At 33.8% G+C, this 18,171-nt stretch overlaps 1 protein-coding gene across 21 annotated transcripts in view; it reads right to left on the bottom strand.

Annotated features, from left to right (window-relative positions):
* OXR1 (oxidation resistance 1) overlaps positions 1-18,171 on the bottom strand; it is a 510,160-nt gene that overhangs the window by 32,370 nt on the left and 459,619 nt on the right. For all 21 annotated transcript variants that reach the window (XM_033203135.1, XM_033203139.1, XM_033203132.1 and 18 more), the window contains 3 exons: positions 15,132-15,895; positions 11,360-11,528; positions 8,155-8,317 (listed from right to left, as the gene is read on the bottom strand). In XM_033203135.1, coding sequence (XP_033059026.1) covers positions 8,155-8,317; positions 11,360-11,528; positions 15,132-15,895 — 1,096 coding nt within the window. The remainder of the gene's footprint in view (positions 1-8,154; positions 8,318-11,359; positions 11,529-15,131; positions 15,896-18,171) is intronic.

Here is an 18,171-nt window from a genome sequence, read left to right as displayed (position 1 = left end):
GAATACTCACTGCCTGTCAGCTTAGGAAATAAGGTATTAACCAAACAAGGGAAGTCTCCTGATAAGGTGTTTCTTAAAAGCTGCAGCAATAACCACGGTTGTAGAAGTTTTCTGGGAAACCTAATGAATGATCCTGACCATAACTCTACTTAATGACAGCTGTGAAAACAGAACTGGCTCCACAAGGCAATCGCCACACAGTAGTGAAAAACCAAATCCAACAATGACATAATGTGATAAATGTTATGGCCTACAATGCTAAGAACGGGTTACATATTTTACACTCATTTAACTAAAATGGACAGCACTAAATACTAAAGTCAAAATGGAAAGACTATAAATTATTTTAAAAACTAAGCTGAAAGGCAGATTCTAACATATTTTGAATAATGGTCTAGAGGTTTATATAGTAAGTAGTTAACATATTTACACTTATGCTTAAATAACCTAAACTTCAATTATTGAGAAAATGTGACTAATGTCACGTACCTAAAAAGATACAAGTTGTTTCAAAACCCCAAAATTGTACAGCATGTCTTTTTATCAATATTTTGGCAATCGTGAGAAGCAAGAGGGAAGCCAGAGCAATTTTATTCAAAAGCGAATCATTTTAAGAATGAAAAATACTGTTATACACCCTATCAACACATAATCTTAGTAAATTCATTCTCAAAATTTAATCAAGTAAATGTGTGGGAGACCAAATAAACCAAGTAAAGCTGATTTAATAAAACCGGTTTCTTAGTTGTTTTTATTTATCATCCTAGGAGAACTGGATGCTTTAATTAGGTTTGGAGCGTGAAAGATACTGAAGTACATGTGGTATAAAATTAGAGATGAAAAATTTTGGAAAGCTTTCTCTGCCAGCTCTTATCCCAAAAGGAGTGGAAAAGTCAATCCAAAGGAAAGCAATCAAAAAGCAATGTTAGCATAAAGAGCTCCACCTTTGAGGCCTGTGTGGTCAAGCAGCAAGACTGGCATGCTGGACATGTGACACAATGAATTCTTGACTTTCAGAAAATTCTAGCATACAGCCTCTTAAAGTTGGTACTTGGGGTGGATGCTGATATTGTCTGGGGGTATGTAATGTCTCATGATAAATGATTGCAGGATGACAGTGATTCAACTTACAGTATTACCATCTTGACTTCGTGATAAGAAATTTCAAATTTATCTTTATATTACAACAAACAAATTATGAAAGTGAATGAAAAGTTTTACATGAATCTGAGCTTATTGTGGTAGTCACTCCTTTAAGTTATACTACTGGATCCTCAGGCACTTGTCAAATATATTAAATTTTAAAGGGTATTTGATGGACAAAGTTGAAGAAGACAAAGTTCAGAGATCATTGACTTACAGCCTGGTATGTTTTTTGATTTCCCTCTCCTTGCAGTATCTCTGAGTACGCAACATGATGGAAGTCCTGTGGTATATAAGGGAGCTACGCCAACATTAATTGTATCTGCATGGCTGCTACTGAGGAGAAAATATGTTTTCTTACAAATCAAGGCACAAAATGATTAAAGAAATCTTTCTCCATAATGAACCAAATTTATGTTCTTGATGCAGCACCCCAGATGAAAGGAATATGAAAAATATTTCATATAACTTGCATGACAGGAACAGAAAAGTTGATCTATGTTATAATCAATATAGTCTAAAGATTCTTCCACAGTCTTAATATTGTATATGTTTAACACAACACCAAGTTGTGGCATGGCATAGTACACTAGTTTTCCCACCTTGACTGCACAATGTAATTACCTAGGTAGCTTTAAACAACACTGATAACTAGGTCCTAGCCCCAATTATTCTGATTTAATTGGTCTGATTTGTGACCTTGGCAATGATATCTTTGAAAGCTCTCCATCATGATGCAAAGGTTCTGCCAAAGTTGAGCACTTGGTATGGTGGAAAAAGTATAGGCTCTGAATTAAGAGATTAACCACTATGAGAATTTTAGCCAAATAAAAAATAAGCTTAAATAAATTATCTGGGCCGGGCGTGGTGGCTCACGCCTGTAATCCCAGCACTTTGGGAGGCCGAGGCAGGCGGATCACGAGGTCAGGAGATCGAGATCATCCTGGATAATACGGTGAAATTCTGTCTCTACTAAAAATAAAAAAAAAAAATTAGCCGGGCATGGTGGCGGGCACCTGTAGTCCCAGCTGCTCGGGAGGCTGAGGCAGGAGAATGGCGTGAATCCAGAAGGCAGAGTTTGCAGTGAGCAGAGATCGTGCCACTGCATTCCACCCTGGGCGACACAGCCAGACTCTGTCTCAAAAAACCAAAATAAATAAATAAAAAATAAAAAAGAAATTATCTGTAAAATAAAGATGATAATTTATACTTAAATGTATTGCTCTAGCTCTAACTATCAATCATTCACGTGGTAGAATTACATGTTAATAGACACCATGGGGATGCAAACAGCAAATTCCAGACTGTATGACATTCTACAGAAAAAAATCTGATTTCTTAAAAACTGAGATAAAAAGCAAAGCAAAGCAATGGAGGAGGAACCTACATTTAGAGAGACTTAAGAGATATTTTAATTAACTGCAACATTTGAGAGCTTAGTTGGATCATGACTCAAAAAACAAATTGTAAAAATGCATACTGTACATATTACATGTATTCTAAATATTTTTATGACACTTGAATAACTATGAACAATTGGAGAAAAGGAGGGACACAGAAGAAATAAGCTGATAAAACTGAATGACTGGTACATATGAATTTGTTTTACTATTAATCTTTTATTTTTGTATATTTATTGAACAAAGGTGCGATCATCAGGAAATAGCAGATGTCAACAGGCATTCTGCCTCATCTTCACCTCAGGACTTGCCTGACAATTTGTTAAAATGCCACTAGAGCACTTCCCTTTTTAGTGAAAAGGCATAAAAACAATCTGTATCAAAAAACAGAAAGTAATATTTTTCACAGAACTGCAAAGCCCCGCATCAAACAGTATCTTTAACACTGGATATACTTACTGACTTCCTGTGTTGAATACTGGCAGAAATCAGGGGAAAGACTATAATAAGTAGTTCCTTCTTGGTTATAAAGTAAGGTTATCAGACCCCCAAAAGCAAAACTCATAATGCATATTTCTTTTATTTGGGTATCACACCAAAAATGTAAGTTTGGTTCACTATGAAGAAAGGTTTCTTTAATCATTTTGTGCCTTGATTGTTTAAAAACATGCTTTCTCATCAGTAGGAGCCATGTTGATGCAATTAATTCAGGCATAGTCTCGCTCTGTCGCCCAGGCTGCAGTGCAGTAGCACAATCTTGGCTCACTGAATGCTCCGACTTCTGGGTTCATGCCATTCTCTTGCCTCAGCCTCCCGAGTAGCTGGGAGTAGAGGCACCCACCACCACGCCCAGCTTATTTTTTGTACTTTTAGTAGAGACGGGGTTTCACCGCGTTAGCCAGGATGGTCTTGATCTCCTGACCTCGTGATCCACCTGCTTTGGCCTCCCAAAATGTTGGGATTACAGGCATCACCCATCACGCCCGGCCCACACCAAAATACTCTTTATCATGTGGCATACAAAGTGACGTTACAAAAAGAGCAAATTCAGTCCTTTACACATAGTGAGTGATAAGAATAGTATTTCTCAGATCCTTTATCCAAATACTTAGGAAGTGATTTATTACTACTGACCACCTTAAAATTTGGCTAAATTTTCTTTTTCTTAGTAAACATATGTTTCTGTCTATCTTCAATAGGACTGACCTTCAATGTTCATATTTGGGAATTAAAATTTTAAAAAATATTACGGAATTTTTCCTGCTATCCCAAGTAATTATCCCAAGTAATTAGCAGGAAGTAATCTTGCTATCCCAAGATTATTTAGTCATCTGGGGTGCCATAGTTTATGAATTCTTTTAACATATTTTAGGGTACTGATATGAATAATATAAGATCTGAACAGAGTTCATTAAGTTTAGCAGTTGAAGTACTGGCGAAAATAATTCTGAAACAAGATTAAAAGGGAAAACAACAAATATTTTCACACTATCGCAGTATATAGAAAATGTTTCTTGTTGTTATTGACTTGCATTGGAAGACAGAATAAAGATAAGTCAATCAAATTTACAAAGATATGTTTCCTTAAGCTTATTGTAACAAATAACTTTCTAAGAGAGCTGTCCTAAAATGTAAAGTATTGTCCTTTGAGGTAATAAATTCTCTTTCACTGAGTATGTTTAAACAGAACAACAACAACAACAACAAAATGTAAATGACAGACTGTGGACTATCAGTTAAAATGTCCAGAATCTATGGCTTTATGAATAAATATTTACTACAACTGATGTAAGAACTTATTTCAGGAAATACAGCAATCTTGAAAGATGAGAAACTTTATACCTTAATTTTAATCTATGCCTAAGTTTATCCATTAATAAATATTGAGAATGAACTATATGCCTATACAATTCTTAGTTCTGAAGATATAATAGTGTAAGAAATTGACAAATCCCTGCCTTATGACCCTTACATAGGGAAAGGGAGAAAAAGGTAAACAATAAGTTTACCAAATTTATCATATACAAACTTCCCCAGTCAATGTACACATTGCTGGCTAGCAATATATTTCTGCTTGAATAACAGTCAGGGATAATAAAGATCTCTTTAAGTATCACTAAAGCAGAATAACAGTGAGTAGAGTTGTTAGTTTAAATCTAACTGATGCCCAAGTTGGTAGCCATAACAAGTTCATCCTGAATTCTAGGGCACCTATTCTCCATTCCTATGTAGAACAAAAAAATAAAAAACATCACAGCACATTCTGAAGTACTACTGTTTTATATAAGGGTTTTAGCCAAATTCTTCCTGTATTAAAATAAATCATGCTAACATTTAAAATTACTCTTTCCCTTAAACAAGTACTCATTAGTTTAACAAACATTTTTATTTTATTTATTTATTTTTTTGAGACGGAGTCTCACTCTGTTGCACAGGCTGGAGTACAGTGGTGGGATCTTGGCTCACTGCAACCTCTGCCTTCCAGGTTCAAGTGATTCTCCTGCCTCAGCCTCCTGAGCAACTGGGACTACAGCTGCGTGCTACCATGCCCAGCTAATTTTTGTATTTTTAGTAGAGACGGTTTCACCATATCGGCCAGGCTGGTCTCAAACTCCTGACATCATGATCCACCCACCTCGGCCTCCCTAGTTTAACAAACATTTTTTAGGCACTTAGGATCCACAAGGCATAACAAGAGCAATATAATGTAAGATACATTACAATTGTAAATTTTCTAGATGCCACATTAAAAAAGTGAAATTAGTTGTATTAATACATTTAAGCTAATGTATTCAAAATATTATCACTTCAACATTAATCAGTATAAACAAGCAAGATGTTTACATTCTTTTTTCTTTCCATTCTAAGTCATTAAAATCCAGTGTGTATTTTATACTACAGCTCATTTCAATTGAGACTGGCCACATTTTAAATGCTCAATGGTTACATGTGGCTATTGGCTATAGGAAGTAGAGTATTTTACACTACAGCACACCTCAATTCAGGCACTAAATTTTCATAGGAAATACTTGACCTTAATTAGATTTAGACTGATTTAGATCATATTTAGATTTCATGAAATTTACAGTTGAAAAAGTAGTTCATATATCTAAGTTATTCCTAATATATTTGAAAATTGTCCAATAATGGAACCAAGTATCAGTTTTTAAATTAATAATCAAAACTAACAATGCAGTCCCTTAGAGGCATTAGCTGCATTTCAAGTACTTAATAGCCACATATGGCTAGTGGCTACCATACTGGATACTGCAGTAATATTTTCAGACAACGTAGCAAGGAGTTTCCAAAATTATTTTTTTTCTCTTCCATTTTCTTTTGAATTGCACCAATTCTGGTCAAAGGACTGGTGAGGAGACATTTATTTTTCCTGTAGAAATTATAACCTGCACAGTCTTGCACAGAAACTGAGACAGTTCCTTTGAATCAAAATAGTCAATAGTCTCTTATTTCCAAAGTTAAGTACTCCAGCCTCATGGACAGAAAGCTCTCAATTCCCGTTCGTGACTGACAATTCTGCCATCCACCTTGCCACCCAAGCTAGAGATAACTTTATGGTTACCAAGTTGTCACTAAATCCTGTGTAATTAGCTGGCTAATACCTTTTCTTCTAACTTCATTTCATCACCTTCCACTCCACCTTCAACTGTTGCTGCCTTAGTTAGTTAGGTACATATCTTTGATCACCTGGGATATTTTAAGTACCTCCTAAAGCTAATCTTAAAAACACAGCGCAGGGATATATATATATATATATATAATATATATATATATATTTTACATATGTAATCACCCAAGTAACCAACACCGAGAGTAACATATAGAACATCCCCAGAACTCAATAAAGTTCCCTCCTGTCCCTGAGCCACCCTGTCACAGCCCAGTTATCCAGTACTGTGATGCATTTCTTTTTTTTTTTTTTAATTTTTTATTATACTTTAAGTTCTAGGGTACATGTGCAGAAGGGAATATCACACACCGGAGCCTGTCGTGGGGGTGCATTTCTGACTAGTTTGTCCTTTTGAACTTTGTGTAAATGAAATTACATAGTATATACTGGTTTGTGTCAGGCTTCTTTTACTCAACATATTATTTGTGAGATTCATCAATGTCGTTGCCTGTACCAGTAGATCTTTTTTATTGTTATCTGGAATTCTGTAAGTATTCAAAAATGTATTCATCCATTCTCCTGCTAATGGGACTCTCCAATTTGGGGCCAATATGAATAAAGCTGGTATGAAGATTGATAATGTTGGTTTAAGTATTAAAATACCCAAAATACATGGTCAATATGTTCTTCTTTCTCTTCCTTATATTGGAGTCACAGTATAAACTGATGCTTTATATACTACACAGAATGAAATCAGACATGTTCCAAATCAGTTTGCATTTTAAACAAAAGACAAGCCATGTATACGTTCAATTATTATACATGTTAAGTGCATGCAAGATACATTCATATCACATTAACAGCCACAAACATTAACACCAAATGATTAACAAAATTTGATTACATTTATTATCACATTTTAGCATCTGCTCTATATTTTCTAATGCATCAAGAAGAGACAAATCTAGGCAACACCAACAGATGTAGATATTGCTACCCTACCAACCTTATAAGATAAAGCATGTAAAATGTAATATGTAATCTTAAGATATATGTAAGAGGTGTTACAAAAAGTTTGTTAGTATTACTTTGACCATTTAAACAAGTTCAGTAAATTTGAGCACATAAAATTTCTACTACTTTGTAAAATTAGCACCCACTTATTTCCTTAAAATTATTACTGAAAAATTTAAGTCATGATAATGCATAGGTCTGAAACCTAGAAAGAAGTAGTAATTTGCATAGATGCTGTGCAAATACTACGCACAGATGTGTTAAATGACTGCTGTACCACCCATGAAGGAGATGAAATTAAATCAGATGTGAAATCGATGTTTTACAAACATTAATTAACAGCAAAATTAAAATTATTTCTTTTGCCATAATGTTAATCTTTCCTAAATATTCTATAACACACTCAATAAAAGTCATTTTATTGATGGTGGGTTTTCTAGTATTTTAAAGCAAAAGCAGAATGACAAATATAGTATTAAAGTCACTATTCATATTCATTCAATAACCACATATAAACACGGATAGTGAACCTGACCTTTTATTTTATTTATTTTTTTTTTTTGAGACGGAGTCTTGCTCTGCCACCCAGGCTGGAGTGCAGTGGCCGGCTCTCAGCTCACTGCAAGCTCCGCCTCCCGGGTTCACGCCATTCTCCTGTCTCAGCCTCCCGAGTAGCTGGGACTACAGGCGCCCGCCTCGTCGCCCGGCTAGTTTTTTGTATTTTTTAGTAGAGACGGGGTTTCACCGTATTAGCCAGGATGGTCTCGATCTCCTGACCTCGTGATCCGCCCATCTCGGCCTCCCAAAGTGCTGGGATTACAGGCTTGAGCCACCGCGCCCGGCCTGAACCTGACCTTTTAAAACAAATCCCTCTTTTGTGCAAACATCACTTATACTTTGTACTACCATAAAGCTATAAATTCATACAAACTAAAAAGATGACTAAAATATTCATATTTTCCTCCTTACCTCCCATTCTCTGGCTGCTGCTTGATTATTAGAATCCTCAATTGTTTCAGACTCCTCAATCTTTTTTACTACTATAAATCCGGGTTCTCTGGCATATTCGCCAGTATCTTCTGCATATATTTCTGGACTCCACTGAATGAAGAAGGCATACAAGTGATCTGTCCTGTTAGGAGAAGTGACTATTAATATACCTAGTATTCTGTGTTGCCAGAATTACAAAATTGTATTTGTAAAATATCTTGATAAATCTTGAAGACTTAAAATATACACAAAATATATTGTTTTATATTAATATAAAAGGTCTACCATCAGGAAGGTATTAACTCAAAAATTTTATTTGGCTATATTCTGTCAGGTTGTTCTTTAGAAAACTATATTAAGACTTTCCTTGGCATGTTTTTGACTAGTTCAGATGTTGTATATAACAATGCTTTTCTTCTTTAAAGACACTAGTGATGGAAAAGGAAATTAGATACACAACCTTGACCTCATTCCTACAATAATCTAATGATGTAAAATACAAGTAAACAATTTATTAATGGCCTATTTTGAGACATTATATAGAATTTTCCAAGTTAATAGAAATGCAATTTCTTTAAATTTTACATGATACTAGGAACACACAGAGTTGAGAGACAGATGATCTAATCTTAGAAATCTCAGGTTTCCCTTTTCAATGTTTTGTTTACTAGAGTAAAGCCAGTTGTTACATTGCCTGATAAACATATTTGAGAGTCACACACACATTTCAAATATCTATGTTTTATTGGTTTTAATTAACATGTTTTTGAAAATTGATTATATAACTTTCAGCTAACATATATCAGTTAATAACCATGGTTCTAGAAATTATATTTTCAATATAATAATTTTTAAAATTGTCATTCTTTATGTGGCAGCTAACATATTTAAAAGGTGCTTCATTTTATCTTTCAATGTAACATCTTTTTATCAATTTCTCACTATCTATGTAGCAGTTTTACTAAGTTTTATGTCTACAATAAAGACCAGAATCCTAATAATACTAACTTGTAATGAATATTAACCAAGATACAAGAATGAATATTAAAATAGGAAATTCCATGCAAACATTAAAATAAAACCAAGAATAACAAGAAAAAATTAATTTTTATGTCCATTTGAACTAAATATAGTTACATTTCTCATTGGAGTGATTTCAATATCACTGGAACGTTTGAATATCTGGCTCTGTCCCTTTCAGGTATTCATCATTTGCATAATGCAAATCATATTTTAAGATTAAGCCAATGTTGTGGAAGACACACATTGTACTTACTATATATATGGTGGAGTGGGAAGAGGGAAAAGAGCATTATCATTTTATGATTAAAAGCTGTAGTCTTCCAAAGCAACATATAAAGATTTTCTAAGAGGTACACAAACACGTAAGATGGTGCTAAGGGAATCAATTTGCCTATCTCCAATTTCCATATGTTACTCTTTGCTCATAATAATCTGCCTGAAAACAGTATGGTCAAGATATTTTATCAATTTCCTGTTATCTACTTTCATTAAAGCACTTTTTCTAATTTATAAAGGAAGGGCATATCTTCACCTATTCAGAATTTACAAGGGGACATGCCCAACAGTATAAAAACTTCGACGCTGCCCAAGATTGGTGTTGAGACAGGAAACGATTATAAAGACTGGGTAATAAGTCCTTCTATATGTCAGGTGGTTTCTCATTAATTGATTTCCACAAAACTGAAGGAGTTTTCAGTGGAGTTGTTCACTGATGATCACTAAAAATACTGTGACAAAAATGATTAATTTTTGGAATTACATAGAAACAAGTTTAAATAATTGAAAGACATTATCAAAAAAATGAAATTCTCTTCAGTCTCACTGACTTTTCTATGAACAAAGCTGCTCAGTACTTATAAAGAAAAATAAAAGGGAGAGGCAGAATTGATGCTGAGTCCTATCTCATCCTTTCAATGAAACATACTAATCTATCAATGGATACAGAAAAGGTCCATCTATCTCCTTAAGACAGGCATTTCCTATGATATTTTACTTTTCATGTGTAATACTTTTGTTTAGCAGTATCTTTTCAAGTATGTTAGCATAGCATTATCTTAGAAAGTAGAGATAGTTTCTTACTGTGTAGCAAAGGGTAACCATTTTTACTGCCCATTATAAAAATTCAGGTTCCCTAAACTTATGGTTCCTCTTCTGTAAAATAACCCCAGGTACGTGCAGCTGTCATTTGGCCTTCTTCACATTCTTTGTGGGAAAGGAGGTACAGAGAAATCTCACAATTTCTGATGCTCTGATTACTGCTATTGTACAGATGTTTGTGCTTTCTCCCAGCATGCACCAAATGGAGGCAGACTAAGTTGTTGGTTTGCAGGTAGCCTAAAACCTTAAACCCTTTACTATTTTTACAAAAGTCACAGAAAATGTTAAAATAAATGCAATTTCAGTATACACACATACAGATATGTAAATGTGTTAAGTATATGTAGTTTGTTGCAAAGAACTATAATAGGGGATAAAAATATAGCACCTTATGAGATTGTGTGAGGTGGTATTATGGAAATACAAGTTTAAAGAGAAAAAGTAATGATGCAATGTCTAACTGTTAAAGTAATATTAAGTGAATAACAGGGAAAGAGGGAAAGTTGTTATAATGTTTCAATTCTACTGCATATAAGTAACAGTATTTACTTAAAATGTAAAAATTCACAAGATAGTACAACAGACATCGTTTACAACTGCTTAAAACTTATGAAAAATTTAATTGTGCAAAGGGTACACACAAATACTGTGAAGACCACAACATCCTTTTAGTAGTTAATTTGGTGTCATGTATACAGAAGGTATTTAATGAATATTTGAGGAATTTTTAGTATAAACAATTATATACCATTAGCTGCCTTCAGGAAGCAGCTTTATTAAATAATATTTTGATGACTCTTCTTGCTCCAAGGTATATCTTAAATTTCTTTACTCCCCAAATGGGATATTTGTTCACATTTTAAAATAATAAACTACAAAAGGGAATGCAATTAAAAATGGGGCAAATTATAAAGTAGGGGCAAAATGGTTTCAAATAGACTTATTGTCTGCTTTTAATCATAAACTATGTTTCAATAGTTTATCATTGGTATTTTGATACACAAAATAATTTTAGTTCAAAGAATCTCAATAATGTTCTCAAGTCGTCATATGGGTTTTTTACCTTTCTTGTGGCACAGCAAACCAATATTCATGCTTCTTATCTCTCTGTGCATACTGTTGCATTGTAGCACTTGCTTGAGATACAAATGTTTTCCTCATTGGTTTTCCGACTCTGAGACACAAGAACTTATGTAATCGATGCCTTCTCTTTTCTTTTAAAAGTGCAGAACCTAGAATTGAGATGAAACAGTGTTTACTCAATTCTCATACACCAAGTTTTAGTAGGTTAGTTAATTTTACCTTCAAAATTCTGACAAATAATTACAGAATAAAACCTCACTTTACTGGCACTAAAGTAAATTTTCTTAAGTAGTTTATATTTTTTTCCTTCAAAGGTAGTCACAAATACAACATGACTAAACTAACAAAAGAGAGAAGTTAATGAACAAAAATTATGTCTAAGGACATTAAGAAAAAAATGTAAAAGTTTCAGAAACATTATTACTTTTTCAACACCCATACTAAAGTAATTATATATACACACACATATTATATATATAATTTTCTACATATTCTCTATCAGTCTTTTTGAATGACATCTAAATAACTGTAGAAGTTTTAAAGGCATACTTAACATGGTTGTTTCAGACAAAAATTTAATGAAGTTTCTAACGCTTTTACATGTACACAAAATTGTAATAAAACAGTCAACAATATGTTATTCTGCCACTGTTTGGACAGTTAATTAAGAATGAATTAGTTCTAACTCTTTCAACCAGAGGTGCTGATAGGGTATAGTGAGGGTCTGAATATATAGGTGAATTTAGGAACCCAGACATTTATTAGCTTACCAAGGCAGCACACTGGAGGAAATAGCACTTATAGTCAGGAGATCTGGGTACTCGTCATGGCTTTTTCTGTGCAGTATTACACAAGGTAGATAATCTATGGGAACCCTACTATTTTCATGTGGTCAAAACGATGAACTTCCACCATTCTTCTCATAATTGTACTAGACAGTTTTATATTTATTACATAATTTTTTTTTTTTTTTTTTTTTTGAGACGGAGTCTTGCTCTGTCGCCGGGGCTGGAGTGCAGTGGCCGGATCTCAGCTCACTGCAAGCTCCGCCTCCCGGGTTCACGCCATTCTCCTGCCTCAGCCTCCCGTACATAATTTTATTATAAAGTCATAAAGATCAGAAAGTTTGAGTATTTCTCTATTACAGAATATGAAATAACTTAAAATTACTTAAAACTAATTATTCCAAAAAAATAAGAAACCAAATGGTAACAGTTTAGAGATGTCTGTTTAAAAATATCTATCAATTTTTCTCCTTCAAATATTTGGTTATAATAACCTCCCCTAACCCCATTAAACCCCAAACCCCTACAACAAAATTAGTCCACCACATTATCAGGTTAAATGGATTATTTCATCATTTTCAAAGGTTTTATAATATAACTATCAGATGTAGTCAAAGATGCAGTCAAAGATCTTCAAAATATAAGGTAACTATCAGATGCATTTTCTGTCTTTGATGTTTTGAAGAATGCTGGGCAGCATTCTTTAAAATCTCTTAACAATACAGATTGTTAATAACAATGGGATGTCTTAATAAGCAAATAGTTAAATAAATTTTAGGGCCATTAAAGCCATGTTTTCAAAGAAATGTAATGACATGGGAAAAGGTTCATGACATAAAAAAGTAGGATACAACAGTATAGTATAATCCTGATTTGATGTAAATAACAAATTAATATGTATAATTTTATTCTATAAGAAAGATAAATATATTGAATGTTAACAATGATCATTTCTGGATGACAAATTCCAGGTGATTTTTATAAATTTTCTAGAATCTTCCTACGTTTGCCAAATGTTCTTTACTGAATATGCATTAGTTTTGAATTAAAAAAGGATTACAGAAGAAAAGTATTTGATCTTTTATAGAACTTGGTTCAAGTATTAATATGTGAATTCGTTTATTATCTACTGACCACAGCCCTTAGGTCTTCAGGGTATCTCAACTGGATGATGAAAAGAAAATCTGGTATTTTAAAAACTGAGCCAAATCTTGTGTACTGCTGCGGGGAAGGTAAAATGGTGCGGCCACTATGGAAAACAGTACGGTGGTTCCTCAAGAAATTAAACATAGAGTTACCATATGATCCAGAATTCCACTCTGGGTATATACCCAAAAAAAATTCAAAGGAGGGATTCAAACAGGTATTTGTACACTAATGTTCAAAGCAGCATTATTCACAATAGCCAAAAGGTCAAAACAACCAAATTGTCCAGCAACAAATGAATAGACAAAATGTATACACTTACAATGGAATATTATTCAGCCTTAAAAAGATAGGAAATTCTAACACATGCTACAGAATAAATGATCTTTGAAGGCATTATGCCAAGTGAAATAAGCCAAACATCAATGGATAAATATTGTATGACTCCACTCACATGAAGTATCTAGAGTAGTTAAATTCAGAAACGAAGTAGAATGTTGGTTGCCAAAAGCTATGAGCAAGGGAGAAAAGCAAGTTATTCGTTTTTGTATTTTATTTTTTTGTTTGAGAAAGGATCTTGCTCTGTTGCTCAGGCTGGAGTGCAGTGGCATGATCGCAGTGGCATGATCATGGCTCACAGCAGCCTCGACCTCCTGGGTTCAATCAATTCTCCCATCTCCGTCTCCCGAGTATTAGGCCTACAGGTGTGCACCACCATGCCTGACTAATTTTTGTAATTTTTTTTTTCTAGAAACAGGGTTTTACCATGGTGCCCAAGCTGTTCTCCAACTCCTAGGTTCAAGCAACCTGCCTACCTCAACCTCCCAAAGTGATAGGATTACAGGCGTGAGACACCATGCCTGGCCAACTTATTGTTTAATAGGTACAGAGTTTCAAGTTCAGAAGATGAAAAAAGCTCTGGAAATGGACAGTAGTAATGATCTGCATAACAATGTGAATGTACTAATACCACTGCACTGTACATATAAAGATGCTTCAAATAATGTATTTATGTTACATTTTACAATTTTAAAAAGTCATAAATTTTATGTATTACAGCAAAACAAAAATCTTTGAATTTAAAAAATGAAAGAAAAGTTCACATGTAAATTGGATTAATCTGGGATAAACATTCTAATAGAATTAATATCAGAAATGTTAGCTAAGTTAGTTGTTAAACCCCATTTAACCCATAATGTATTAACAGAAGCACAGTATATTAGAAATACAAGACTGAAAATAGTATAATTTTCAGAAGTAAACAGTACCAGAAAACTGAAAGATAAAATAGTGTTTTTATTTGTCCTGAGTGCAGGTTTTTAAAAGAAAATAATTAGATAATGATGATGAAACTTCTCGATATGTGAAAGAATTCTATAAATACATTTTTATGTTTAACTATACTTTTTATAAAAGATGGGATTACAACTTTGGCAATTAAAATGTTATATTTGAAAAAAGACATTTTTAATGGTAACATACCAAAACTTTTTAAAAGAAAATGGAGTGATCAAAGGTATTATACAGCTTTTGTGCACTTTCTCAAGAAATAAATTGTTTAACGACAGGATATAGTGAGCCAAGAAAGTTTAAACATCGTGGGTAGCAATGATGCTCATTATGTGTACGATCCACCTGTGGGATAAGAAAAGACAGCAGACACTGGAGACTCTATATACTTGTCCCCAGAGAATCACCAGTCAAGGGTCACTCACTTATCCTTCAGGTTGGCCTAAGGTACAGTGGCTTTTGAGTCAGTGAGCAAAGACGGAGATACCATAGAATCGGATGAACTAACTTTATTTACTCTATAACACTTACTTTCTATGTGTCCATCAGCAGATGTAATTTTATGCTTAGCTTCTTTTTGTGACACTTGTTGAATATTTTCCCTTTGCTGTTTAGTTTGTTGCATAGTATGGGTTTTCCAAAGTTTGCGTAGCTCTTCTACCTCTGTCTCTGAGTCCCGATTTTGCTCCTTTCCTTGTTTTCCTTTAACAGTTTGCTTTTGTTTAAATTCTGCTGTTTCCCCACAAGGCATATTTTCTTTTTTACTCTCTTCTTGGTGTAGAGAATTCTCATGAAGAAAAAAATCCTGGTCTGAATTACCTTTTATATTTGTGCTGTCTTCTTTAGGGCCTGATATTCCTTGAAAGTTATCTGCAATCTGATCTCCTTCCTTAATGGCCATTTCAAGATTATTTAAATCAGTTTTATGACATAAAGTCCCAACTTCATTTGTAGAATGTTCAGCATCAGATCTTGAGTGACCAGGAGTACCAGTAGATTCTGATTTGACTGTCAGACTTTCTACTTCAGTCTGATTGACAGTTTGCACAGATTCTGATGACGCACCAGAAGATTTATCTTGTCGCAGTTCATCTGAAGATATAAGCTCCTCTCGTATAGGGGAAAGTTCTGATTCTGTGAACACATCTTCAGAAAGAGATTCCTCAGTGCTCCTAGGAGCAGTGCTGGCACTATCATTACCTGCATCTCGGATTCTTGAGTCTATTTCCTCAGTGTTACTTCCTGTCATTTTCTTTGAATGGCAGAAGTCCCTTCCTGATAGCTGATCTATTTCTCTGTCATTAAACAAAATTAAAAATAATTAGACTTTTCAAATTGTGGTATTTTATTTTCCACACACTGAACACTGAATTAGTATCATTAAAAAGGATTTTTAACAAAGGGATGTAGCATGTATCTCCAGAGAATATAAAAAATCTGATTTATTCAATATGACCAAATAATTAAGTTTACAGACCAAGTAATTCTATGAATCAAGTAATCAAGCCAAACTTTTACATCAATTGCTTAATATTTGGGAAATATCAAAGTAAGATTTCCTTGCAAGTAATCTACTTGAAGGGAATTTGATGACATAAGTCCTGGGTAAAGCTATAATTCTAAACTAAAATTTATTCACTGATGGAATATGGAAAATAAACTTAGAGAAATGTTTAATTAAAATTTTAAATCTCCCACTAAAGTAAAAATAAACTGATTTACACACACACACACACACACACACACACAGTGCTTATTTACATTCAAATGGAGCTTAAACTAAAATATATGGCTCAAATGTAAGGTTTAAAACCAATCTGAATAGAACTCAAAAGTATTTAGAGAAAATCTTCACGCTAACAAGTATACTCTTTAACACCTCTAAGAGAACTTGTTCAGGTAAAAAGTTTAGATATTAGAAAAATGAATGGTTCATAACTGGCTCTAAACTTTCAGATTTAATGACATTTGCATGTGTAAACACTAATGTTCAAAAGTTAAGTTCTGGAAAGAGGGAGTGTAAACCTCTACACCATGAAACGTAAGTTGGTAATTTAAAATGATGGTTACAAGAAGTTTGTGATAAATGAAAATTATATGTGTTCTTAATGAAAAAAGTATTAACATTTACATACATATATCATTTGAGAACCATGTAAAATATGCTGAATAGAAAAGACTGGAAAGTAAGTCAACACAAAAATAATTGGCTATCTCTGAATGGTGAAGCTGGGTAATTCTTTTTCTCTTGTTCCATTTTTTGGTATTTTCCAATTTTTCTGTAACAAGTATGCATAACTTCTATAACTAGGATGGATAAATTTTTTAAGTATTAATTAGTTGAAGTCAATATCTCTGCTGCCTTTGTATCTGATTCATTTTAAAAAACACAAGAATCTAGTTTGTTATTAAATATACAATAGTGTCATCTACTGGTGATGCACTCAAACTGCATCTATAGGGTGTTGGAAAGGGCTAAAGTTTTGAGAAATTTTATTTGCACATTAAAAAAATTAGAAGACCCTTAGGTAAGAGATAAGTATAACAAACATGACAGGATATATATTTAGAAAAGTGCTATACTCTTCAGATTTAATATGCTGAAAGGCTATAAACATTTATGCCAATGATGCTGCTACTGTTGAATGTAATACCATAATACCTTTGAAATCAACCTCCCAAGGAGCATAAGACAGAATAAAAGCAATCAAATCTTATACCTCATTTTTGACATACATTTGTTTTATTTATCTAATTTTGTGGCAAATATTGTTTTTAATCAATCCACAAGGCAGAATTTAAAGATATTTCTTTTTGAAGAAATATCTTTAAACGTTTAAATCCAGGTGACACTTTCCAGGTGACAATGACTGAGAAAACAGTGATTTGAAAGGGAAGAGCTATACAGCATCCTTGTAGAATAGTGATGGATTGTTCGGAATAAGAGAACCCCAAAGTACCATATTGCAAATGGAAAAGGACAAAGCCAGGCACTGTGGCTCACACCTATAATCCCAGCACTTTGGCAGGCCTAGGCCAGCGTATCACTTGAGGTCAGGAGTTCGAGACCAACCTGGCCAACATGATGAAACCCTGTCTCTACTAAAAATACAAAAATTAGCCAGATGTGGTGGCAGGTGTCTGTATTCTCAGCTACTCAGAAGACTAAGGCAGGAGAACTGCTTGAACCCAGGAGGAGGATGTTGCAGATGATGCTACTGCATTTCAGTCTGGGTGATACAGTGAGACTCCATCTCAAAAAAAAAAAAAAAAAAAAAAAAGAAAGAAAAAGAAAAAGAGAGAAAACGAGGTCAATAGAAAGATAATCTCACCAATGACTCTCTCTCTCTGTCTCTCTCTCTCTATACATATATAGATATATGTATATCTATATATGTATCTCCTTCCTTTTCTCTGAATCTAATCCTTCACTCTTTTACCTGTGTCTCATCCCATTATCCAGCCCCACTATAATCCTTATTTGCTGAAACTGGCCTTGGATGATGATCTACAAATATAACTAATACAGAGGATACTAACACCTCCTAGGAATTATCTGCAACTCTAAATA

This window comes from Trachypithecus francoisi, unplaced genomic scaffold (genome assembly GCF_009764315.1).
Source record: "Trachypithecus francoisi isolate TF-2019V2 unplaced genomic scaffold, Tfra_2.0 Lachesis_group7, whole genome shotgun sequence".
Taxonomy (NCBI): domain Eukaryota; kingdom Metazoa; phylum Chordata; class Mammalia; order Primates; family Cercopithecidae; genus Trachypithecus; species Trachypithecus francoisi.
The sequence above is the reverse complement of the archived record's forward strand: the minus strand, read 5'-3'. Positions and strand labels throughout refer to the sequence as shown.